At 36.4% G+C, this 20,604-nt stretch overlaps 1 protein-coding gene across 8 annotated transcripts in view; it reads left to right on the forward strand.

Moving 5' to 3' along the window:
* NFIB (nuclear factor I B) overlaps nucleotides 1-20,604 on the forward strand; it is a 189,739-nt gene that overhangs the window by 110,987 nt on the left and 58,148 nt on the right. For 7 of the 8 annotated variants that reach the window (XM_053932902.1, XM_053932903.1, XM_053932905.1 and 4 more), the window contains exons 5-8: nucleotides 481-601; nucleotides 2,502-2,620; nucleotides 16,363-16,494; nucleotides 18,926-19,110. The exons of the other annotated variant lie outside the window; for it this stretch is intronic. In XM_053932902.1, the coding sequence (XP_053788877.1) occupies nucleotides 481-601; nucleotides 2,502-2,620; nucleotides 16,363-16,494; nucleotides 18,926-19,110 (557 nt within the window). The remainder of the gene's footprint in view (nucleotides 1-480; nucleotides 602-2,501; nucleotides 2,621-16,362; nucleotides 16,495-18,925; nucleotides 19,111-20,604) is intronic. 8 annotated transcript variants of the gene reach the window in all.

Here is a 20,604-nt window from a genome sequence, read left to right on the forward strand (position 1 = left end):
ATGAAAAGCAGAACCTATGGCACTGGCGAAAGAAAAAAAAGGCAGAAAACCAGACTGTCAACACAGGCGGCTATTTTTAATACATAAGAGTTAACATTAAGCAAAAGGAAATTGTGTGCATCTAAGTTTCTTATTTCCATTTTTTTCAGTTCTTTAATAAATAATACTAGCTGTCCTTATAAACCTGGCCTCATTCATTATACTGCTTAAGGCTTGTATTATCTTTTCCATATTGGTGATTCCATGTTATCTCTTATAAAATAAATGTATTCTATCTGCACAACTGCTGAGTACTACAGAAGATAATTCACTTTTTAGATACATAATCATTGATGCAACTTGTCTGTACTTGGTTTCCGCAAGAGGCAGAAAATTAGGTACATTTAGTAACATCTTGACATTTTCCAAGTGTTAAAAAAGAAAAGATAGCTAAAAAGATAGAAGATTATCTCTGACTTCTTATGAGGATGTGTTTTTCAGCACCCATAACCCAAGGAAGTGGAGTAAACTTCCCAATTGGAGAGCTTCCGAGCCAGCCATATTACCATGATATGAATTCGGGTGTAAATCTACAGAGATCCTTGTCCTCTCCACCAAGCAGGTAAAAATTTGAAATAAGTGCTAATGTGAACCATGTTTAATAGTGTAGGACAAGCAATTCACAGATCTTGTCAACAATCAACTGCTTTGTTAATTTCCTCTGATTTTGTGAGGCTAGCTACTTGTGTACATTGCCATAATCTCTGTACAGACTTGTAGGTTATAAATTTTGTCATTTGAAATGTTGTCATTATTGCCTGTCATCTTGCATGATATTGAAGATGGTGGTAACTTTCTTCAGGGTTTGAAGTGCCCACTTGATCATCTTGCCAGGAGGACAGCTACACATTCCAAAAGTGTTGCTGAGCTGCAGGAAGGTTTAGCACTTGGGAACATGCTGGCAGGGTTCAGAGTGGTTGCAGGCAGAATGGCTGTCTTTCAGGGCTCCCTCTTGGACCTTTGTCTTGCAAGATATGTTTGGACAGATACCATTTCCTGTAGAAAAGGTGTTAGGACAGGTATATAAAGACAATGTGTTTTCATCTATAACAGCCCAGCTCATGCAACTCTGTTTCATGCCTCACTTTTTCAGGCAGCATTTCCCAACAGAGTGGAAAGAAGGAGGAGCATGTGAGACAGTTACAGGTTGATTTTTCTCAAGAGTGTCCCTTTGCCTCCTATAGGCGATTTAATCTGAGGGACTGACTTCCTCCTTGTTCAACATGCTCCCTTCTCCGGTCTCTGAGAAAAAGTCCCATTTCCTCCCTTGGGAGCAGCTGGTGGGCCCACAGATGTAGGACTGTGCCCTCCTTCTGACTCCCAGATAATGTACTGTCTGTCAGACCCCTGGAGCCCTTTGGTTTTCTGAAACTGTCTGCTAAACCATGAAATCAGAAGCTCTATAGGAGCTGTCATTTTCCCACATTTCTGCACCCCAGTCAGTCAGGAAGTGTCTGCACAGTGGGACACAATTTAATAGGACTGTCAGGGGGCTGAGGTATTCTTCCACCAGCACTTGATTCTTCTCAGTTATTTTGCTCATGTTCCCATATTTCACTCTGTCATATTTTCAGCTTGGCAGTATACCAAATATATTTTAGAAATTGATGGATTAATTAGAATAGATGGATTAATTATCATAGTGTAGCAATAGTAGTTATAGTAGTAGTAGTAGTTATAGTAGTTGCAGTAGTAGCAGTAGTAGTACCAGTAGTAGAAGTAGTAATAGTAATAATAATAATAATAATAATAATAATAATAATAATAATAGTACCACCACACCATTAAAACCTTACTCTGGTTTTCTTTGGCAGTCAATATAACAGCATCAGTATATATTGCTATGAAGAAACTTCACTTTCCTCCACTGTATTGAAGTTCTGCCTCATTTTATATTGTGTGACTTGAAATACGGGCCTTTTGTAGTTTTTAATTAAACTAGTCATAAATGAAAAGTTTTTGTTTCAGACTAGCCCTCTTTAAAAATCTTGGGAGTTTGACCTGATGAAATACAGTAAAGTATATTTTTTCCACATTAACACATTCACAGAAGTTCCTGTTCTACCTTGGTCTTATGGGTAGAACTTTCTTGCACTGACTTGCTTCACTTCAGGGTTCCTGCATAGAGTTTAGTACCTTCATGACACAATCTTTTTTTGGTAGGCTACAGGAGCTGGTTCATTGGTTGTTCCATGAAATGCTGTGGACTGTTATATTACCCATTCATGCCATCTTTGACATATTAAGTCATGTGAATAACACAAGTGCATACCTGCATCACATATTATTAACATTGCCTGTGCAAGTTAATGTAGGTTGTAATAGCCAGTTTTTTTGGGTTTTTTTGGGGTTTGGTAGCCTGAATTACTCTCTATTAAAATAATTGTAGAGATCCAGAGAGTTTATATACCATTACTAGATTAATATTTTATTTACTGACAAATCTCACAATTCTTCAACAGCAAAAGACCCAAAACTATCTCCATAGATGAAAATATGGAGCCAAGCCCCACAGGAGACTTCTATCCTTCTCCAAATTCACCAGCTGCAGGAAGTAGGACATGGCATGAAAGAGATCAAGGTGAGTAGCATGGGATTATTTTACCTTGAATTATGCTCAAATATACAATAAATCACTGCCATTTCATTACTGCTGCAGTAAAATGATGGCTTCTTAGAAGAAACCTTTTACTGTGTGGTGTATATATTTGGTTTTGTAAATGTATTTAAAACCAACAGCCAAAGGATATTGTATAAATAACCACAATAAACAATATTATTAGTTTTATACTACTACTACTACTACTACTACTACTACTACTACTACTACTAATAATAATAATAGTAGTAATATCTTTTCTATCTTGTGACAGCCTTATTGTTTGAAAAGACATGTGACAAATGAGGTACTTGATATTGTCTATGCTGTGATCATCCCAGTAGAATTTGGAGTCCAGTGCTTTCAAAAATCAAAACATCTCCTTAATATGATTACTACAACATAAGGTTACACCATTTTCTGTATTACAATGGCAGGGACATTTAATCTCTACCATGTGACTCAGAATAGAACCAATAGGCTCTTTCTGAAGAGCCCACATGTAGCTCTGTGGGACTCTATCTGTAGGCTGAGGGGATTGGTAAGTGGTGGCGTGTTCTGGGTTATCCAAAGCAGCAAACATGCTTACGGGAAGACAAAAGTTGTGGCTGTCAAAAGAGTGAAATTAATTGTCATAACTCTCTATGATGTTATCTTGATACTCTATAAACCTAGGTGCCAGTGCAGTCTTTTCTCTCCTCTTTGTTATGTGAGAATGTGTTTAAACTCATATATTTGAATGGATCCTGTGGCTGAGGTACTGCAGCTGTCTGGAGAGACTGTGACATGTAAAGCATAGTATCTAAAAGAGAAATAGACAAAAAGACATGCAGTTCCTTCCTTTGTGAATCTTTCAATATTTGTCCTCAGTTTTCACATCCAGTGCTGATCATTGCTCACAGTTCTTCAGCAACTGAGTGACCCTTTGGTCTTACCTCATTTTTATATTATTTGAAAGCTTCTTAAAAATAAAAAAAAAAAAAAACAAAAAAAACCCACAACTCTTTTTATTTTTTCTCCTGCTAAGTTTCCTCTTTCATCACCATGTGCAAGGAAGCATGTGACTGGTATTTCTTTTAGCTGCCAAACTTTCACATTTCCGTTATAGTGGGTCTCCTTTTAATCTGTTTTCACCAACCTTCTTATCTTTATTCTTACATTTAGGTGGTTCTTCTCACTCAGTGTTAACTAGTTTTTTTCTTCATAATTTCTTTTGTACTTAATTTCTTAGGGAGCCTCTGGTACTTAGTTTTGATTGTTTGAAGCATTCACTTTTGTATTTTGTAAAAGGAGGCTTGCCTGTGGTTTTGCATAACCTATTTTAAGAACAGTAAATAGGAGATCTGCCATCCAGAATCTTCCTCCTTATGCAAAATATTTTTCTCTGTGAATGGTACCTGTTTTGCCATGAAACTTTATTGCAATTTTTCATGAAAGACTGGATAATGCCTCAGATTTTTTACTTTTTAGATAAATTATTTTTTATAGTCTTAAGGAAAACAGCTCATTCTTCCTCTCTCATGTATCCCCATTTGTGAAATGAAGTAGTTTTGTGCTGCTGTGTGAGCTTCTGGGAAGTGCTCTTCTGTATAGACTCCTGAGTGCAAGTCCTGCTGACTGACAGAGCCTTTCACAGGTGATCTCTATAGTTCTCAAGTATCTCAACTGCATTTTCGGTTTTGAATCATTCTGCTTGCAAAGAATTATTTTCCATGAACACCGGATTTGTTTATGTTTGTATGAAATTCACGTTATAGTTATCAGTAGTGAACATCATTATGATTTAAATTGCTTGAGTGTATTTACAATGAACCTTTACTTAATTTCTGTGTCATTAGGTAGATAGACTTCTGGAGTGAAACAGTTTCTAATAGGTTCCATAAAACAGGGAACTCCAATATGAGGAAGAAAGAATAAAGAAGATAGATTTAAATCAGTGTGTTTTACTTTGCTTCCTGGAGTTTACATCCCTCCCTGAATGTCCTGTCCTCCAGCACTAATGGGCTTAGTGAAATATTACCAGATCCCTATCAGAAGGTTGCCTTCAAGTCACTGTTAGGGACTTCCTTTTTTCTGTCCTTAAGATGTTATTCCATTCCTGCAGAGGCACAGATACAGCACTGTCCAGTGCAAAAAACCGTTGTACTGGGGGAAATAGAAGCCTTTTGTCCCCTAAAAGTTATATTTGCCTCTGATCACTTTCTGAGATTATTGTACTGCTGAAGCAATGCCTACCCTTGGTGCCTGGGCTCAGTGTGAAGGGGCGTGGGGCAGCTCCTGGCATATTTGTTCTGCTGCTAGTTTGATAGATGCTTGATATCATCTTCATGGGACTGATTTCACCTCTCTTGTGACCAGTGATATGACCCAAAGGAGTGACAGATTAGGTTAAATATTAGAAAAAGGTTCTTCACACATAGGGTGGTTAGAACAGGCTCCTCAGGGAAGTGGACAGAGCCCCAGTGTGACAGAGTTCAAGAAGCATTTGGGCAGTGCTCACACACACATGGTTCTTGGGGCTGCCCTCTGCAGATCCAGGAGTAGGGCTGTGGTGATCCTTTGTGGGTCCTTTCCAGCTCTGGATAATCAGATGATTCAATTACTTATATGTATCGGTGTAAAAGTTCCTTTCAGACACAGATGTTTTATCATGATACCGTATTTATGAAAACCTATTTTCTGCTTCCATATGCCTGCAAACACAAAGATAATATAAGTAAATTTAGGAGGTGGGTTTTATGCCAGAGATGTCACTTGTGTTACTTCCCTTTTATCTATGTAAATCTGTGTGCTATATGAGGTTAGAGATAAATGAAAAAGAAATAAGACTTTTGGGATCACGTTTGCATTTATCCACTGTCAACAAGAAATGATCATGTAGTCACATCAGACACATCAGACACTGCTTCTTCAGGCAATATCCACAGGTCATCAGCACCAAAATGCAAATCATTTCACAGTACCCACAAATAAATATGTCTCTGGATAACATGTTTATGGGTAAATGGCTTCTCTACCACTCTAATGCAATTTTAACTTTTCTAAGAGAGACAACATCAGGAATAGTGTTGATACTAAAATATACCATTGTTCATTTCAGTTTCATTGTCTGAGTTTTGGACTTGACATAGAGAGGTTTCTAACTTCTGAAATGAAATAGATTTAGTTTCTTCATCACCATATCTAAATGTAAAGTATTTTCATTGAAACTGAAATTACATAGTTTTGAAAAACTCTTTTATCATTAAGGCTTTTCACATCCTTATTCAACTATTTCTAAAGTAACAGAAATATCATGAATGTGGTAGTTTGGAACAGGATAGTTGCTATAAAACAATGATGCTTGAAACACATTTGAATAAAATATTTAGGATTTCCCTAGGTGTCTGAGGGGCATTCTAACAGTTTTGATAGGGAGAATGAGACAGAAATTAATGGGCAACACAGGAATATACTGAAATTAAAAACAGGACAGAGGAAAAGTTTAAAGTAGAGTGAAACAGGTTAGATCAACCTTCTATTGCTTTGAAAAAAAATATATAAGAAGTATAAATTAAGAAGACTTTAGGAGATGAGTGATTTTGTTGTATTCATGATAGGTTTTATAACTTCTCTGTGCAGGCATGCATCATGAGGGTATGGGACATGATTACAGGAGTACTTGTGGTGTAGCCAAGACGTAGCATTTGTGAAACTAAGAGAAAGAAATATAGCTCAGTTACAGTAAAATATTGCTAATACCAGACTCTGCTTTCAGTTGTAAAACTCCGACTGTCCTTTTGCTGTTAACTGTCTTCCTGTCATAGTACTTCCAAAATGTTTTGATAAGATTTCCAGATGTTGTACTTTATAGTCTGTTTTGGGGGAGCTGTCTCTTTGAAGTTGTAATGCTGGGCAGAAATAAGCAAGTGTACCCTAAAAATAGTAACTTTATAGATGGCATACCCTTGGTAAGAAACAAATCTACAAAGAGTTATGTTACCAATCTGATATAAAAATATAACCCCTCTCTAATTAACCAAAATTAACATGAAAAATAAGTTTTAATTTTTTTATTTATTGAAGTTGGATTATTAATCCAACTTTAATTATAGAAGAAAAGAAAATCTTATGAAGCCATGATACTGTCCTGGACATTTGCTTCCCTGCCTTGCAAAAAAGTTTGGGACTATTTTAAAAATATATGTAACCACAAGAGAATATGTAACTGTTTCAAAAACAGATTAAAAAAATACTGTGGAACGACAGTGTTGTTTTTTATTTTGGAGACACCCAGTCAATGTGGGAAGATTCTGTAGTTTTTGTCATTATTTTTGCTATGTTGAAATGCTAAAAATATGCTTCTATTTGTGTGATTTTTTTAAACAGGTTTGAGGTATTCTGGTAGCACAAATAGGCAGGTTTATAACTGCAGAGATTTCTCCCAAGACTTTTACTATTACCCTTTCAAGTAACTAGATGTCCTCCAAAAATCAAACATCCCAATAAAGGGAAAAGTAATCTCTGATAATGGTGTATTACTTAAAAGTTGAGCCCTAATATGACAATTAGGATTTCAATTGCTGTATCTTCTGTCAGATATTGTACAAGTTATTTTTTCTCTCTTGTGGATTGTTTCTTCCAACTGGATGCCTGAATAACTTCAATAATGTCTGGATCATGTCTTAAATCTCCATCAGTTAGAAATACATCTATGTCTAAGAACTAATTTACTGAAGATGTCTCCCAGTCTTCCTTTCTCCAGGTTGCTGTTACTGAATTCTTTACTATGTTTCCATATTAAACAAAATTTTGAGTTCCTGACCTAGTAAGATTTTATGAGATAGATGTACGTTTCTGCCTGCCTGAGTAAAATTGATGAGTGTTTGAGAAATTTAGAAATTTTATGCAGTAAAAAAAAATAAAAATTCCCCTCTCAATTTGGAAGAGGAAATTACTAAAAATCTAAAAAGTCTCTAGTAACTAGTGCAGTGGCTAAAGAGTGTTTAGGATTTAAGAGGCTAATAACTGTTGGTGAGCATCTTGATTTAGTAACTGGTAAGTAAATCAGATGCTTCTTTTCTTCTTATAAGGAAACAGGAATATCAGAAAAGAGAAGGACAGTGGACATCTATGGCCTCCTTTCTGAAAGCTGGCTTAAGAAACTTCATTAACATAATTGCAGACAATTTCTGTATTTGTCCTTGAGATCTGTTTTACTGTTACAGTGTTACAACACTGTGTACATTGGAAATAAATATAACAGTTGTCATCAATGCACACTGTTCATGATAAAAGTGGAGAGATTCATGTGGATTTCCATAGTAGTCAGGTATCTGGAAATACTGAATATCAATATACAATGAACTGAATTTTAATTTTACAGTTGCTTCATCATGTTCATTCTCTTACACCTCACCCACCTCTACCAACAGTCAAGAGCCAAGATGCCATCATTCCATTAAAACTGAAACAGCTGGACCGCCTTCACCTGTTGCTTGGCCAGCATCTGTTGGACCCTCCATTTCTCAGGTCCCGAAACTCTTTATTGGCTATTCCTCTTATGGATGCTTGTCCTCTTTTCCTTTTTCCCCATCCACTGGAAACTCTTTCTCCACTGGGGTCCTTCCTGATCACTGTTTCTTTCTTGGGTCTTCTTCTCATCAACTGTTGAGGATGGATGTTCTCATTTCTGAAGTCAGGGAACTAAAAGAGGAAGTAGCTAATGTAGTCCAGGAGTTGAGAACAGTAACAGAGCACCTTGACTTTTTGGTATCCTGTGTTGGACAGGGTTCAGGATTTTTTCCAGCTCCTGATGCTCCTTCTGAAGGTTAATGCTTTCTCCAACTAACAGATCAATTCAGCTTGCAAAGGTTTATCTTGATGAATGCCTGTTAAATGTCATTCTGTGTTTTTTACTTAGTCTGAATCTCACAATCCTTCTATGTCAAAGTATGTTTGAAAGCAATTTCTGTCTTGTTAGTAGCTTGTTGCTTCTACCTTTGTATATTTTATTATTTCAAAATACTCTTTAAACAATGTATACATGCACATACACATACATTTCATATCTGTGTATCTCTATGTAATACATATAATTTTATATATTTTTGACTAGTATGATAGGATTATTTTCAGCACTGCAGTAAAATCTACCACTTGATAAATTTTCATAACTTCACATTTTTAAAGCGAGAGATACGTTTCACCAAGGCTAACTTCTCAAGGTGTATTTCCACAGCAAATTTTTAGACATGGCTTCTGTGAGCCTGTTGGCTGCTGTGCCTCTGAAAATGGCGTCATGGTAACAAACAATAGCCTTAACAAGGAACAGTTATCTGAAGGCCCTATTTGAGTTCTCCTTGTTCTTCCTTATTGCAGAAAAGGATGTTGGCAGAGTTCAGTGCACAAACTTTGTCTGCTTCTTAAAAATAATGTTAAATGTTGGGATAGTTTAAAGAAATCCAAGATCAATAGGGAATTGGTTTACTTTTGTTTTCTATAGTGGCAATTTTGCAAGAAAAGCTGCTGGTACCTGGAATAAGTCAAACATTATTTTTATAAAGAAGAAAAACACTTAAAGCTTGAAAGGCACTAAGTATAGAAAAATAGGTGAAGGATGTCCCAAATGCTTATTTAATGAAAATACAGAGAAAGAAAACATACCATGAACAGGATGGCAAAAATGTTACCTTAGAATGAGTAAGTTGCTTGTACATCGAGAAAATTGACATCCTGCATTACTGAGAGTGATGTTAATTTTATGCTGTCTTCAAAAAACAAAGCAACAAAGATTCTATCTGTTTTTCTGTATTTAAAGTAGATGTAGACAAATTTACAACTTGTTCATAAGTATCTTCAAGTATTCAGAATAGCAGATGAGGAGGTTTATCTTTTGGTCAGAGCAGGCACCTGACATTTCCTTCAACCCATGAACACTTAAGTTTCCAACCGAATGAAGAAACAGAAAGACAAATATAGTTGGAGATGCAATAGGAAGCATACAAAAAAGGTTTGCTTTTTTTTTGCATTCCTGGAAATGACTGTTATTTGCTCAATAAAGTCACTGTAAAAAGTCTCATTACAGATTCTTTGTCATTTGTTTTGACAAATATATTGTGGAAAGACCTATTACTTAATGTTTTCGATGTGTGATTAGTGAATACAGCCACGATCTCCATATTGATCAATGAAAGATGTCAGTGCAAAAAGGAAATTTTTCTTGTATTCATGGCCATTATCCTGTGATGAATTTTATATCATGGCAACATCCTGTTATCTGGATGGTAGATATCCTTTGATTGAAATGAGTTATAAAATGAATGTCTCAATGCAAGATTTGTCCCAGGAGCTATTATGAGTAATTTTCTTATACTAATTTTGCTGAATAAGAGATTTAGTATTTTGAAACTGATCACTTCTTTTTAGAACTTGTAGGGTATGTGTAAGTCTGCATAATTTAACATATTTGGTGCAGAATATTTTCATTTCTGGAAAGAAGAGATATTGTAATTTTTTGGGCACCTCTCTTCATTCATAGATTCTGTGTTTCTATGTTTGTACATTATATTTAAAAGGTATTTTTTTACTGCTTTCAAACAATCTGTATCAAACTTGATCAAAGTAGTATATTTCAGTTTGACTTAATGATTTTGTCTCCATTCAAAACCATTCCCCAGATGGATCAACAATTAATGTGGCACACCTCTTAAAATATTCCTAACTGTTACCAGTATAGACTATAATAGCAATAAAAAGATTTTATCATCTGAGTGTTTCTAAATCAACAAATTCCCTCACATTATTTTATCTCAAATAGCCATTTAATCTTATTGCATTAGAAACTGGAAATACTTTTGTGACTTTGGCAGTTAGGATTACAGTATTGATTTATTTTCTGGCCAAGGTCCTTGGAGTCCCAGCCTTAATGAAAGGTTACAGCTGTACATTTTTCCTTGAAGTCTGGATGACTTTCTGTAGGATAACTTAATAATTGACTAAAATGTACTCCAAAGTCTTTATAATTTTTTTTGGTTTTTAGGAACATTTCTCATTCTTCCACAATGCTCTTCTATCACAGCCATATACAGGAATCACACCTCTTAACAGTGATTTATAGAAGATGAAATGGCCCAGTCTATTTCTGAAGTGTGAAGATAGAAAAAAAAGTACTCAAGTACCCAAAATACACTGGAGCTACTTAAAGGTTTTTTATGGCAGTGACTTTTTTAGTGATGGTATATATATTTGTTATAGCAACACAGTATTTTTGGTCTGATGCCTTTTATCTCTATTTCCAAAGTCAGCCTCTTTACTTGCAGTGCTTGCTCCATGTTTAATAGGTAGCTCTGCACTGAGCTCTGTTTTAGTCCTAAGTACTTCCCATACGACATCTGACAGGCTGTGTTGTGGTATTCATCCAACCACAGAAGTGGTTGGATGAACTGAATCTGCAGTCGTAGGAAGATGTGAGACAGGAGAGGCTGCAGAGGTGCAGCTGGTCCCTGTGGGTCACTGTGAAGGGGATGGAGACATTTTCACCTCCTTCCAACAGCAGCACCCCAGAACCCAAGGATCTCCATGATGACACCTGAAGCTTGGGGGTCTCACAGCAGGACAGTGTTTCTGGTATGAGATAAGGGTGAGGAAAGGTGAGGAAGCTGGCCAGCTTCATCTAGAAGATCAATGCATGGGAAAAAAAAGGTGTGTTTTCTTCTCATAGGAAACAGTGCAGATATAGTAACATAGTCATGCTGATTATAAACCTCTCCTGGGTGTTTTACTGTTACTTCCTGGGGAGAAGTGGCGAGGTGTCTTTTTAAAGGACGGGAATGAAGAATTGCTGCCCACAGCCTTACAGGATAGTGTACCATAGTTTCAGCCTAATCTTGGTGGGAGTAGCTGTAAATTTACATAGACATAATCTCTTCAGTATGCAGTTTTATGTACATGTAATAAGATACAACAGTTATGGGATTAGGTCTGTATGTCTTGTCGTATAGGTGGACATTTTTTGAAACTATTTTGGGGTGGGGATAGTTTTGGTGCCCACATATTCAATATTAATTGTTTGATCTGACCATCATAGCTTTGGTCATCCCCCATTTTTAAATAACTTTCTGTTAAAATTAAAAAAAATTAAAAATTAATTTTCGGAAATGTTTATGCAGGTTTCCCAGTTACTTTAGTTTAAATGCCCATGCACTAGATTATACTTTCCAAAAGCTAGTGCATATAGTTTTAACAGGAGTTACTGGGTTGTTTTGCTTTCTGTCCATAAAAAAGTAGGATAGTCAGTAATGCAATGGAAAATTTCAGTTGTCCAACTTTATACAGCTAGTCACAAACACCAGCAGAGTGTGTCCTAGATTCATTTACACAGGGACTTGTCTGGGTTTTCCACACTATCTCCCTATATCCCCCCCTCCCCAGTATGCTGGGAGGCATAAGCTAAAACCCTTCTGTCTCTTGTTCAAACCACTTTCTGCTGAGGTAAAGAAAATCTTCAAGGTAAACACAGCCCACAGAATGTTACTGTTGGCAATGGAGTACAGTATTCTGCAAGTTCATGTGGTTAACGATAAGAAGAATGACATGTCTGCTCCATCTAAAGGGTTTTGACTTTTGTGTTTCAGTTGTCTGGTAGTTCTTGTATCACTTTCTTCTCTTATATATATTAATACTTAGAGAACAAAACAAAATAAAGTAGTGTAATTTGTTATATGACTAATGAAAAAAGAAATAATTCTGTTGCTATTGCAATTAATTTACTCATTTTGCTGTAGCTTTTCTGATTTGCAGTATTGTTTTACTGTTTTTCTTGACAGCTTAAAATACTGAAAATTACATTGGTAGAAATTCTAGTCTAGTTTCTCTTAAGTTTTTCAATACAAATCTCAAAAGATGATACATTGAAATGGTTTATCTGTTGTGAAATGGCATAAAAGCACAACAGAGCATTTGATGAGCCTTGGGCATGGTTCCTGATCGGAAAACAGGTGTCACAGTCTGCTAGACTGGACTGTGTAATATCGGAGGTGTGCCTGTGAAAATAACGTTGACGCTAAGAAGGCTGATTTGAAAATGGGAGGTTATCAAGTCTTCATACAGTGAAATATTCTAATCTAGTGTAAAATTTTCATATGTAAAATGGTTTTCCACACTTGATATAGAAGCAAAAGTAAAACTGAAATCAGTTTTTAAAATGTGAAGTAAAACAGATCAGTCTTTTGAATGTGAAATGAGCAGCTCTTTCCAAACCTTGACACTGGTCCTAAAGTTCAGAACACTCCCAGCTGCTAAGCAGTATGCATGCAGCTGCATGACGCTCTTGTTTCTCTCAAAAGTGAGTACGAAGGCCTTCACCTTGAGAATTGTTAAACATGTCTCAAAAAACCATAGCACGGAATTGTCCATGACTTTTTGTTCTGTTTTATTTTGTTGATTTTTCATTCTGGAGAACCTCAATTACCAGAATTTTTTGTGAAAGTAAATAAATTTTTAGGAGGCCTTATCTCTGGTCCAAGATAACACTTACAGTGATGTGGAATAAGACACCAACAAGTCAAGGATTAGGGCACAGATTTGTAAGAGGAACGAGCTAGTTGCAAAGACTGGTCTCTGTCAGGTACAGGACAGGAACTCTAATCCAGTCTTTCTCAGTTACAAACATCAAGTATTTCAGACACCCAGCTGTTCAGGCACATCTCTCTCTCTTTCCTATTTATTCACATATGCATATTAAAATGTGTTCCCACTCCTTCTCTTCTTTTTGTGGAGAAGAGAAATTAATTAAAATAATTAATTAAAAGAAATTAATATATTTTGATCTTCATATATCTTAGTTTCCATCCAGCTGTCCCAGGGCCAAGTCTTTAGGGTAGATGTAACAAAGCCTTTTTTCAATAAAGGAGAGGTGGTTGTGGTTTAAAGTCACTCAGCTGTCAGTATTCAGCGTTAGGTGCCTTATTAAAATGGACAGTTGAGAAATACATAATGTTTACATTATTAAAGGAAATCATATTGAGCTGTCAGAAAATTGGTGATGCTGGCTCTGCCTGTGTAAAGTGGCTCTGCTCCTTCTTCACACGTGCAGGTGTAAAGCAAAACAAGCTCAGAATATGTTCCTGAGTATGGTGGGATTTCTTGTCATTATTCGGACATCCAAAGTGAATTCAAAATTTTACTGAAGTTTTCACAGGCTTCATGCAAAAGTACCTATCAGATGAGGTGAAGACTGAGGCCAAGCTGGCTGTGATGTATGTAGTGTATCCTGCTACCAGAAATCATCCCAAGTACTGCCTCTGGGAAAGAGCAGTTAATTTAAAGCTGTAACATGGAAGGATGCCACTTATGACTTGACAATGGTGCTATGGACTCCATAGTTTTTTGTCCTTCATTATGGTGATATATACTGTAGCTGAATATGGGTTTATCTTAATTTTCCTGGAGGTGATGCGACACTAGTGAGTTGTAAATAAATCTTTACAGATTGTTCTTTGCAAGAGTGTACCTTGTAACAAAAGGCTTGTAAAACCAAGCAGTAGAAAATATATTAATAAAAAGATTTCTAGAATTAAAAGATTGAAAGATATTTATTATTTGTTTATGGATTCTTCTAGCTCTGCTTATAGGCATCTCTCATAAGCAAGAAAAAGAAGCTGCTGTGCTGTGGTGGTGATCAAGAAAGCAGGTCAGGTGTCCAGAAATAGGCAGGTGGATGTTTAAACTTGCCCTGGGTCACTGTTCAATTCCAGCTGAATTCTCTTTACAGATGGCTTGCCAAGTGCTGTGCCAAGATGACATTCATCCAGGAACTGCCTGCATGGCAAGCTGCTTTAGACTGAGAAAGAGGGTCTTTGCTTTGATGAGGAAATTGCCAAAACTCATGTCTCATTAGTGTTTCCTAAGGTTCTTTGGAAGTGAACAACAGTTTAATTAAAGGCTGATGTAAACATGTTTCTGCACTTTCCCTGCAGCATTTTATCACATTAGAATTGATCAAAATTGTTGCCTTGGGCTGTCTTGAGTAGCTATACATCTGGAGCACCATTTGTGCAAGCTGCTGATGAACAGGCTACATATGCTATGTTTCACAGCAGCTCTTCTGCCTTCCTATGTAGGCAGATTTACCTTGTTGGAAGATGAGATGTTCTAACTATTTTTATTTGCATAAGCCCCTTTTACTTTGATGCAATGCTTTAGAATGTATAACATGCTACCTGTTTGGGTGTCTGTGTGCTGTATCTCCAAAGTAATATGAGAATACAAACAATAGCGATTTGGAACAGCACTGAGAATTTCACTTTTGAAAAACATTCTCAGCAGGACAGGACACTGTGTCTGATTAATTTTGACCTTAAAATGACTTTGTCCAAGTGCTTTTGGCATATTTCTGCTTTTCATCTGTATTTCAGTTTTTTTTTCCCCAAAAGTCTGTTTTATTTTCATTCTCAATGTAATAAGGATTGGAATCCCTTCCTGAAACTTAAAAACAAATAAATCATTTCTCAGCTGCATTGTTGAAGATACTAACTTTTCAGGGTATTCAGGCACTTATCAGACATAGTAGTCAGGATCAAAGTGGAGGGTGGGAATTGCAGGGGATGGTGGAGGGTCACAGGCAGAGTCTACTCTGGGTCTTGTGCCAGTGTCTGTGCAGGGATTGACAGCAGGATGGGGCAGGGTAAAGAAGTGGACTGTCAGTTTTACGTGTCCTGCTCTAAGTTCAGTTCAGAAAACATTGGTCCAACTTGGTCTCAATAAGACATTCACATTTTTCAGGCCTGTCTTAGCAGAATAGAGTATGCCAATATTAAAAGGGTCAAAAATAATTTAAAAAATAACATGGTCCATGTAGGAAAGTCAGCTGCAATGTGGCCCCTGTCCAGTAAACTGCTTAAGAAATTATCTCTGCTTTGAACATGAGTTAGTCCATTGATTTGAAATGGAACCAATTATAATATTGATGTCTGTTCTATAAAAATATTGTAATTATACTTGAAATAATTTGGTGCAAAGTCCAACAAATATTGATCAATTAATTTAAACTTTCAGAAAAAAATCCAGTATTTTCGCTCTGGGGAACTTCAGTAAGCTTGGTAGAAATCATACATTTGTCCCTACTAGTGTGTTATTTTCACATAGTGAACTCTAAAGAAATGTTTTTATTGATAGGGAAACTCAAAGGAAGAAGTGGTAAGACCATCCTTGAGACATGGAAAATACCAGACAAGTTAAAGTATCCCTTGTTCTTAGGGAGGTTACATTGTTTCACTATGGTTTTGGGAAGAGTAAGGGATAAATTCTGAAGTAACAACATAATAAATACCATAAACTGGCATGTGCATGGCAATTACCCTACACACCTGTGTGTAGGTGTTCCATTAAAAAATGCAATAAAAATTAAGTGACTGTTGAAGGAGCAGATGATTTGGTGATGTTCTGGGGAGCTGAGAAGTGTCTAGGGAAGTTCTAAAGACATAATTTTTTTCACTATTTGACTCATCTGGTATGAAAGAAATTTAGTTTCTGTTTTGCAGGACAAAGACCTGTTAGGACATTATTTTTAATTCTCAAATTTGAAAGCAGTAATTTAAAATTAGTTTATTCATTGTAAGGGATTTGGATCATCATACAATATTTGTGCAAAAGCAGCAAAAGGAAATATCTTCAGTTTACAAAATGATGTGTCCTGAGGCAGGCTTCTAAGCTAATGTTACTGTTACATTGTTTTTTTATTGTAGATATGTCTTCTCCTACAATGAAGAAACCTGAAAAGCCTTTGTTTAGTCCTACTTCTCCCCAGGATTCGTCATCAAGACTGAGCACTTTTCCCCAACATCACCACCCAGGAATCCCAGGAGTTGCACACAGTGGTGAGGGTTATGGAGGAGGAAATAAAAAACTCCCTCTTCATTTGCTCTGTTCTCCTTTCCTAAAATCAAATTGTGATGCGTTTTTGCAGACTTTCTTAGAGACCTAATCCAATTTATAATACTGGTGAAAATAAAAATGGAAAAGGTTGGGATATTCTTGCAGGAGTATTCATTTAGCTGTTCAGGTAATCTGACTGCTGGAAGTCACTAAAAAGGATTTAGGATTAACCAGTGAATAAGGTAAACTGTACAATGCATGAAGAAACTGACAGAGGAAAAATCCTCCCTGTATTTCATCCTCTCACCTAAATCCCTTTTTTATTATTGTTGCTATGACTATATTGTATTTAAACACCAGAATAGACAGGATTTAATACACAAGAGAAGTCACAAACATGTTCTCTATATGACACAATAAGTACCAGTGCTTCTTTTGAATGCTGAGTCTAAAGAGTCTCGATTAAGTATTTTCCAACACCTGTTTTCTGAAATCACTAGTAAATCCATAGTAAAAATTCACTTGAAGTAAGGATAAGATATGTGAAATATGACAATGCATGTTGTCCTGAGGGTTTATCAGTAATGACAGGGAAATTCCAGCATCATGGTCTGTTTAAATTTATAGGTGAGACTGACCATGGTTTTCAGATGAGAACACAGTCCTCAGAAGTGTCCCTTCAACATCTCATCATGTCTCCTTGACATACACTACATATAAAAGTTTTAATTTCTTCAGCAGAGCTGAGTGACTAGAGTAAAACAGATTTGAAAACTTTGGGTTTTTTTCTTTCTCATGCAGTTTTGCTTTGAGAAGTTTCTGTTTTATTTTTCCTCCATGATTTCAAGTGAATCCCTTTAAATTAATGCATAAGGACTCTTTCCCCCTTAACATCCACTTATTTTTATTACAAAATGGTCCTGGACTCATTCTGGTCACTCTGAGGTTTCCACTACCAGCAGATACTCAAGCATATAGAGATAATGGGTGAAATGGAAGGGAAAGATTTCTCTTCATTTGTGTTTGTTTTGCATAGCTCTGACATGCCAGAGCAGTAATTAGTATTTTGTTTAAACTGAATTTGGTGGAGCTGTCAGTAAAATGAACCTGCTACAAAAAAAAAAAAAAACAAACAAAAAACCAAAAAAACCCCAAAAACCAAAAAAACAAACAAACAAAAAATAAAAACAAAAACAACTTATGAGTATATCTTTATATTTAATTTAGAGTATAGTTTTAAAATATACTTGAGTGACAATTGTAACATAACTTGTGGGTGAATTATTTACTTGTTGGGAAATCCCATTTTAATCTTTGTAGTCTGTTCTATAATGCCGATAAGCAATGCCCAAAAATATAGGAAGTCCTTTAAAAATTAAGCTGAAGAACCCAGAGATGTGAAAGGTGGTCCTGAAGAGGACTGTTGATATCCTTGTGCTGATACAGTAGAGAACCATTGAACAAAGTAAAAATAACCTTGTTTTACAGACCTGGTTTTGTATTTTTCCACTAATGAAAATGGAAACTCCTTGTCTCTTCTCCATTTCCATTGAACTAAGTACCTCTTGTTTTAATACAACAAGTATTGTTTTATTATACAACAAGTATTGTGCTCTCTAACTGTGTAGTAAGGGTGGAAGGTGTGTTGTGCAAAGTAATAGAAGAAAGCTCTGTGCTTCCAGACTGGCAACTGGGCACCAGAAGGACAATCTGTACCTTCCTTGCACTGTGAGAACATTGTCAGTTTAGACACTGCACACAGTCTTTAGATAGAAAATTGTGTGTTTGTAGGGGCTGGAAATAAAGAGAATGAAAAGAATAAAAATGGGTAGGGTAGATAATTTTTTTATTAGTCAAAGATAATTTTATTGAGTTGATTGGTTTCTCAGGCCCTGAAGTTGAATGTTCATTAACATTTTCATAAAGGTCAGCAAATATTTGTGGCAATATTAGTGAGTAGATGTTGCTCTGTCCCCAGATGAGGCAGGTAGATTGCAATGCTGTGAGGAATCCTTGTTTCTTGGGGCTTGGTGATTTTCCTCAGGGTTGAAGTGCTGTAAATAAAAGTGGGGCCTTTATTTAGTATTTAATTTTATTTTTTTTGGGCTCCAGATGGGAAATTTATGTAATTGGAATATCTTTTATGTTGGTGAATGGCCTCTGTTTTAAAAAAAATGAAAAAAAACTATGATGGCATAACCCACAAAACCAAAACAAGATGCACTATTTATGAATTTGAAACAGTTGCACTTTTCATTTCCTGGGATAATGTTAGGGCAGGACCTGTAAGTTTTTCTGTAAAAATGCCATTAAGCAGAGTGCTATACATTGATTTATAACTGACTTTTTATTTTTTTTGCTGTAACACAGAGGTGAAGAATTTTAGAAGAAGCAAGATGCGAAGTAATTTTAATTTTATTTTATCTTCTCCAGTCATCTCAACTAGAACTCCACCTCCACCTTCACCATTGCCATTTCCAGCACAAGCTATTCTCCCTCCTGCCCCATCTAGCTACTTCTCTCATCCAACGATCAGATATCCTCCCCACCTGAATCCTCAGGATACTCTGAAGAACTATGTACCTTCTTACGACCCGTCCAGCCCGCAGACTAGCCAGGTACTGTAAAATTATGCGAATCCTCCAAAACAAGTCCTGTGAGGAACATGTGTCTTCTAAGGCATCTAGACTGGTGCCTTGTCAGTTCTGGTCTTAGAGAAATCTGGAGCTGCTATATAAGTGATACAGCTTATCCTGTTCATTGTGGTTGAATAAAGGGTGCTGGTGCATATTTACTTGCTTTTCCTCTGCTGAGTGTATGAAAAATACTCTACTGAAAGCCCTGGCAGCAGCAACAGGGCAGGTTCTGGTCCTGCACTCCTCCGGCAGGTTGGGCCACCAGAGGCAAAGCTCCCACTGCAAGGAGTATGCTGATACATACGCATGTCCAAGTACACGCGTGGACATACAAGTATATTTATAGCCTGGTGATGAAAATAAACTCTTGTAAGTTAGTACTTGCCCTGTTCCATAGGCACTGATATTTCTTTGAATAGTGAGCACAACACAGACATACAAATTCTTTTTTCTTCCTTCTGTAGAGAATATGCCATAGCAGATGCGCTCCTGGCAATAGCATGGGTTCAAAATTGTGTCTGATATTGGAAATTAATATGTTTTTCATTAGTGAGGTAATTTATGAAGGACTGTGTGTAAAATTGCTTTCCCAGGACACAGTGTTACCATGTGATCTGCACTACAGGATAAACTGCAGTTGAGACTTGGTTTGTCAATACCTAGAATATGTCCAGTGTCAGTGTAATGTAATCTTTGCTGTTCAGGCTGTTATTTTTTTAATGCTTTTTCTGAAAGACTCTTGTGGAGCCTTGCTGCTTTTGCTTTGGCATGTTTTTTGGAAGAGCCTTGGGTATGTAAACTGAAGAGACAGATTTTCCTTCTCCTAAGAGTTAGCTTCCTTTGGAAGGCCTTAACAGGGATGAAGGGGTTGCTATGATAGTATTTTGTTTTGGGCTTAGGCTGGTTTTGTTCACCAATAATGACAGGCCTTGCAGCATTCATTTTGGTTACAGCAGCAATGGAACTTAAGACTGAATCAAACTTTCTCAGCTGAATAACAGATTTGTACCCTATGGACTGTGCAGAAGGTCATGGTGGCTATTGTCCCCATGGGCTAATTTCCTGGTTCAGCCACATGACTTCCTATATGTTTAGGCAACAACAACAACAACAACAACAACAAAAAAAAAAAAAAAAAAAGAAAAGAAAAGAAAAAGAAAAAAGGTGGGCCCATAAAATCAAAATTTACTTTCAAGAAACAAATTCTGACTATGTGGGTTTTGTTACAGGATTACAAAAATTAAACCAAAAACTGACTTGGAATACAAATTGCTATCTGCACAGATTAAAATTCTTTAAATCCTGTATAGCATTTTTTCTGAGACTCAGCTGGGAATGTTGCATGCAGGACCTGATTTTAATTTGTGTAAAATTTCCATGAATAACAAAGTCTAATTAAGACACCCATTAAAAGTCCTTAGCTTTAATTCAGTGCGGAAAATCTCAGAGTTCTGTTGGATTTTTTTTTTTTTTTAA

The sequence above is a fragment of the Vidua chalybeata genome, chromosome Z, assembly GCF_026979565.1.
Source record: "Vidua chalybeata isolate OUT-0048 chromosome Z, bVidCha1 merged haplotype, whole genome shotgun sequence".
NCBI lineage: Eukaryota > Metazoa > Chordata > Aves > Passeriformes > Viduidae > Vidua > Vidua chalybeata.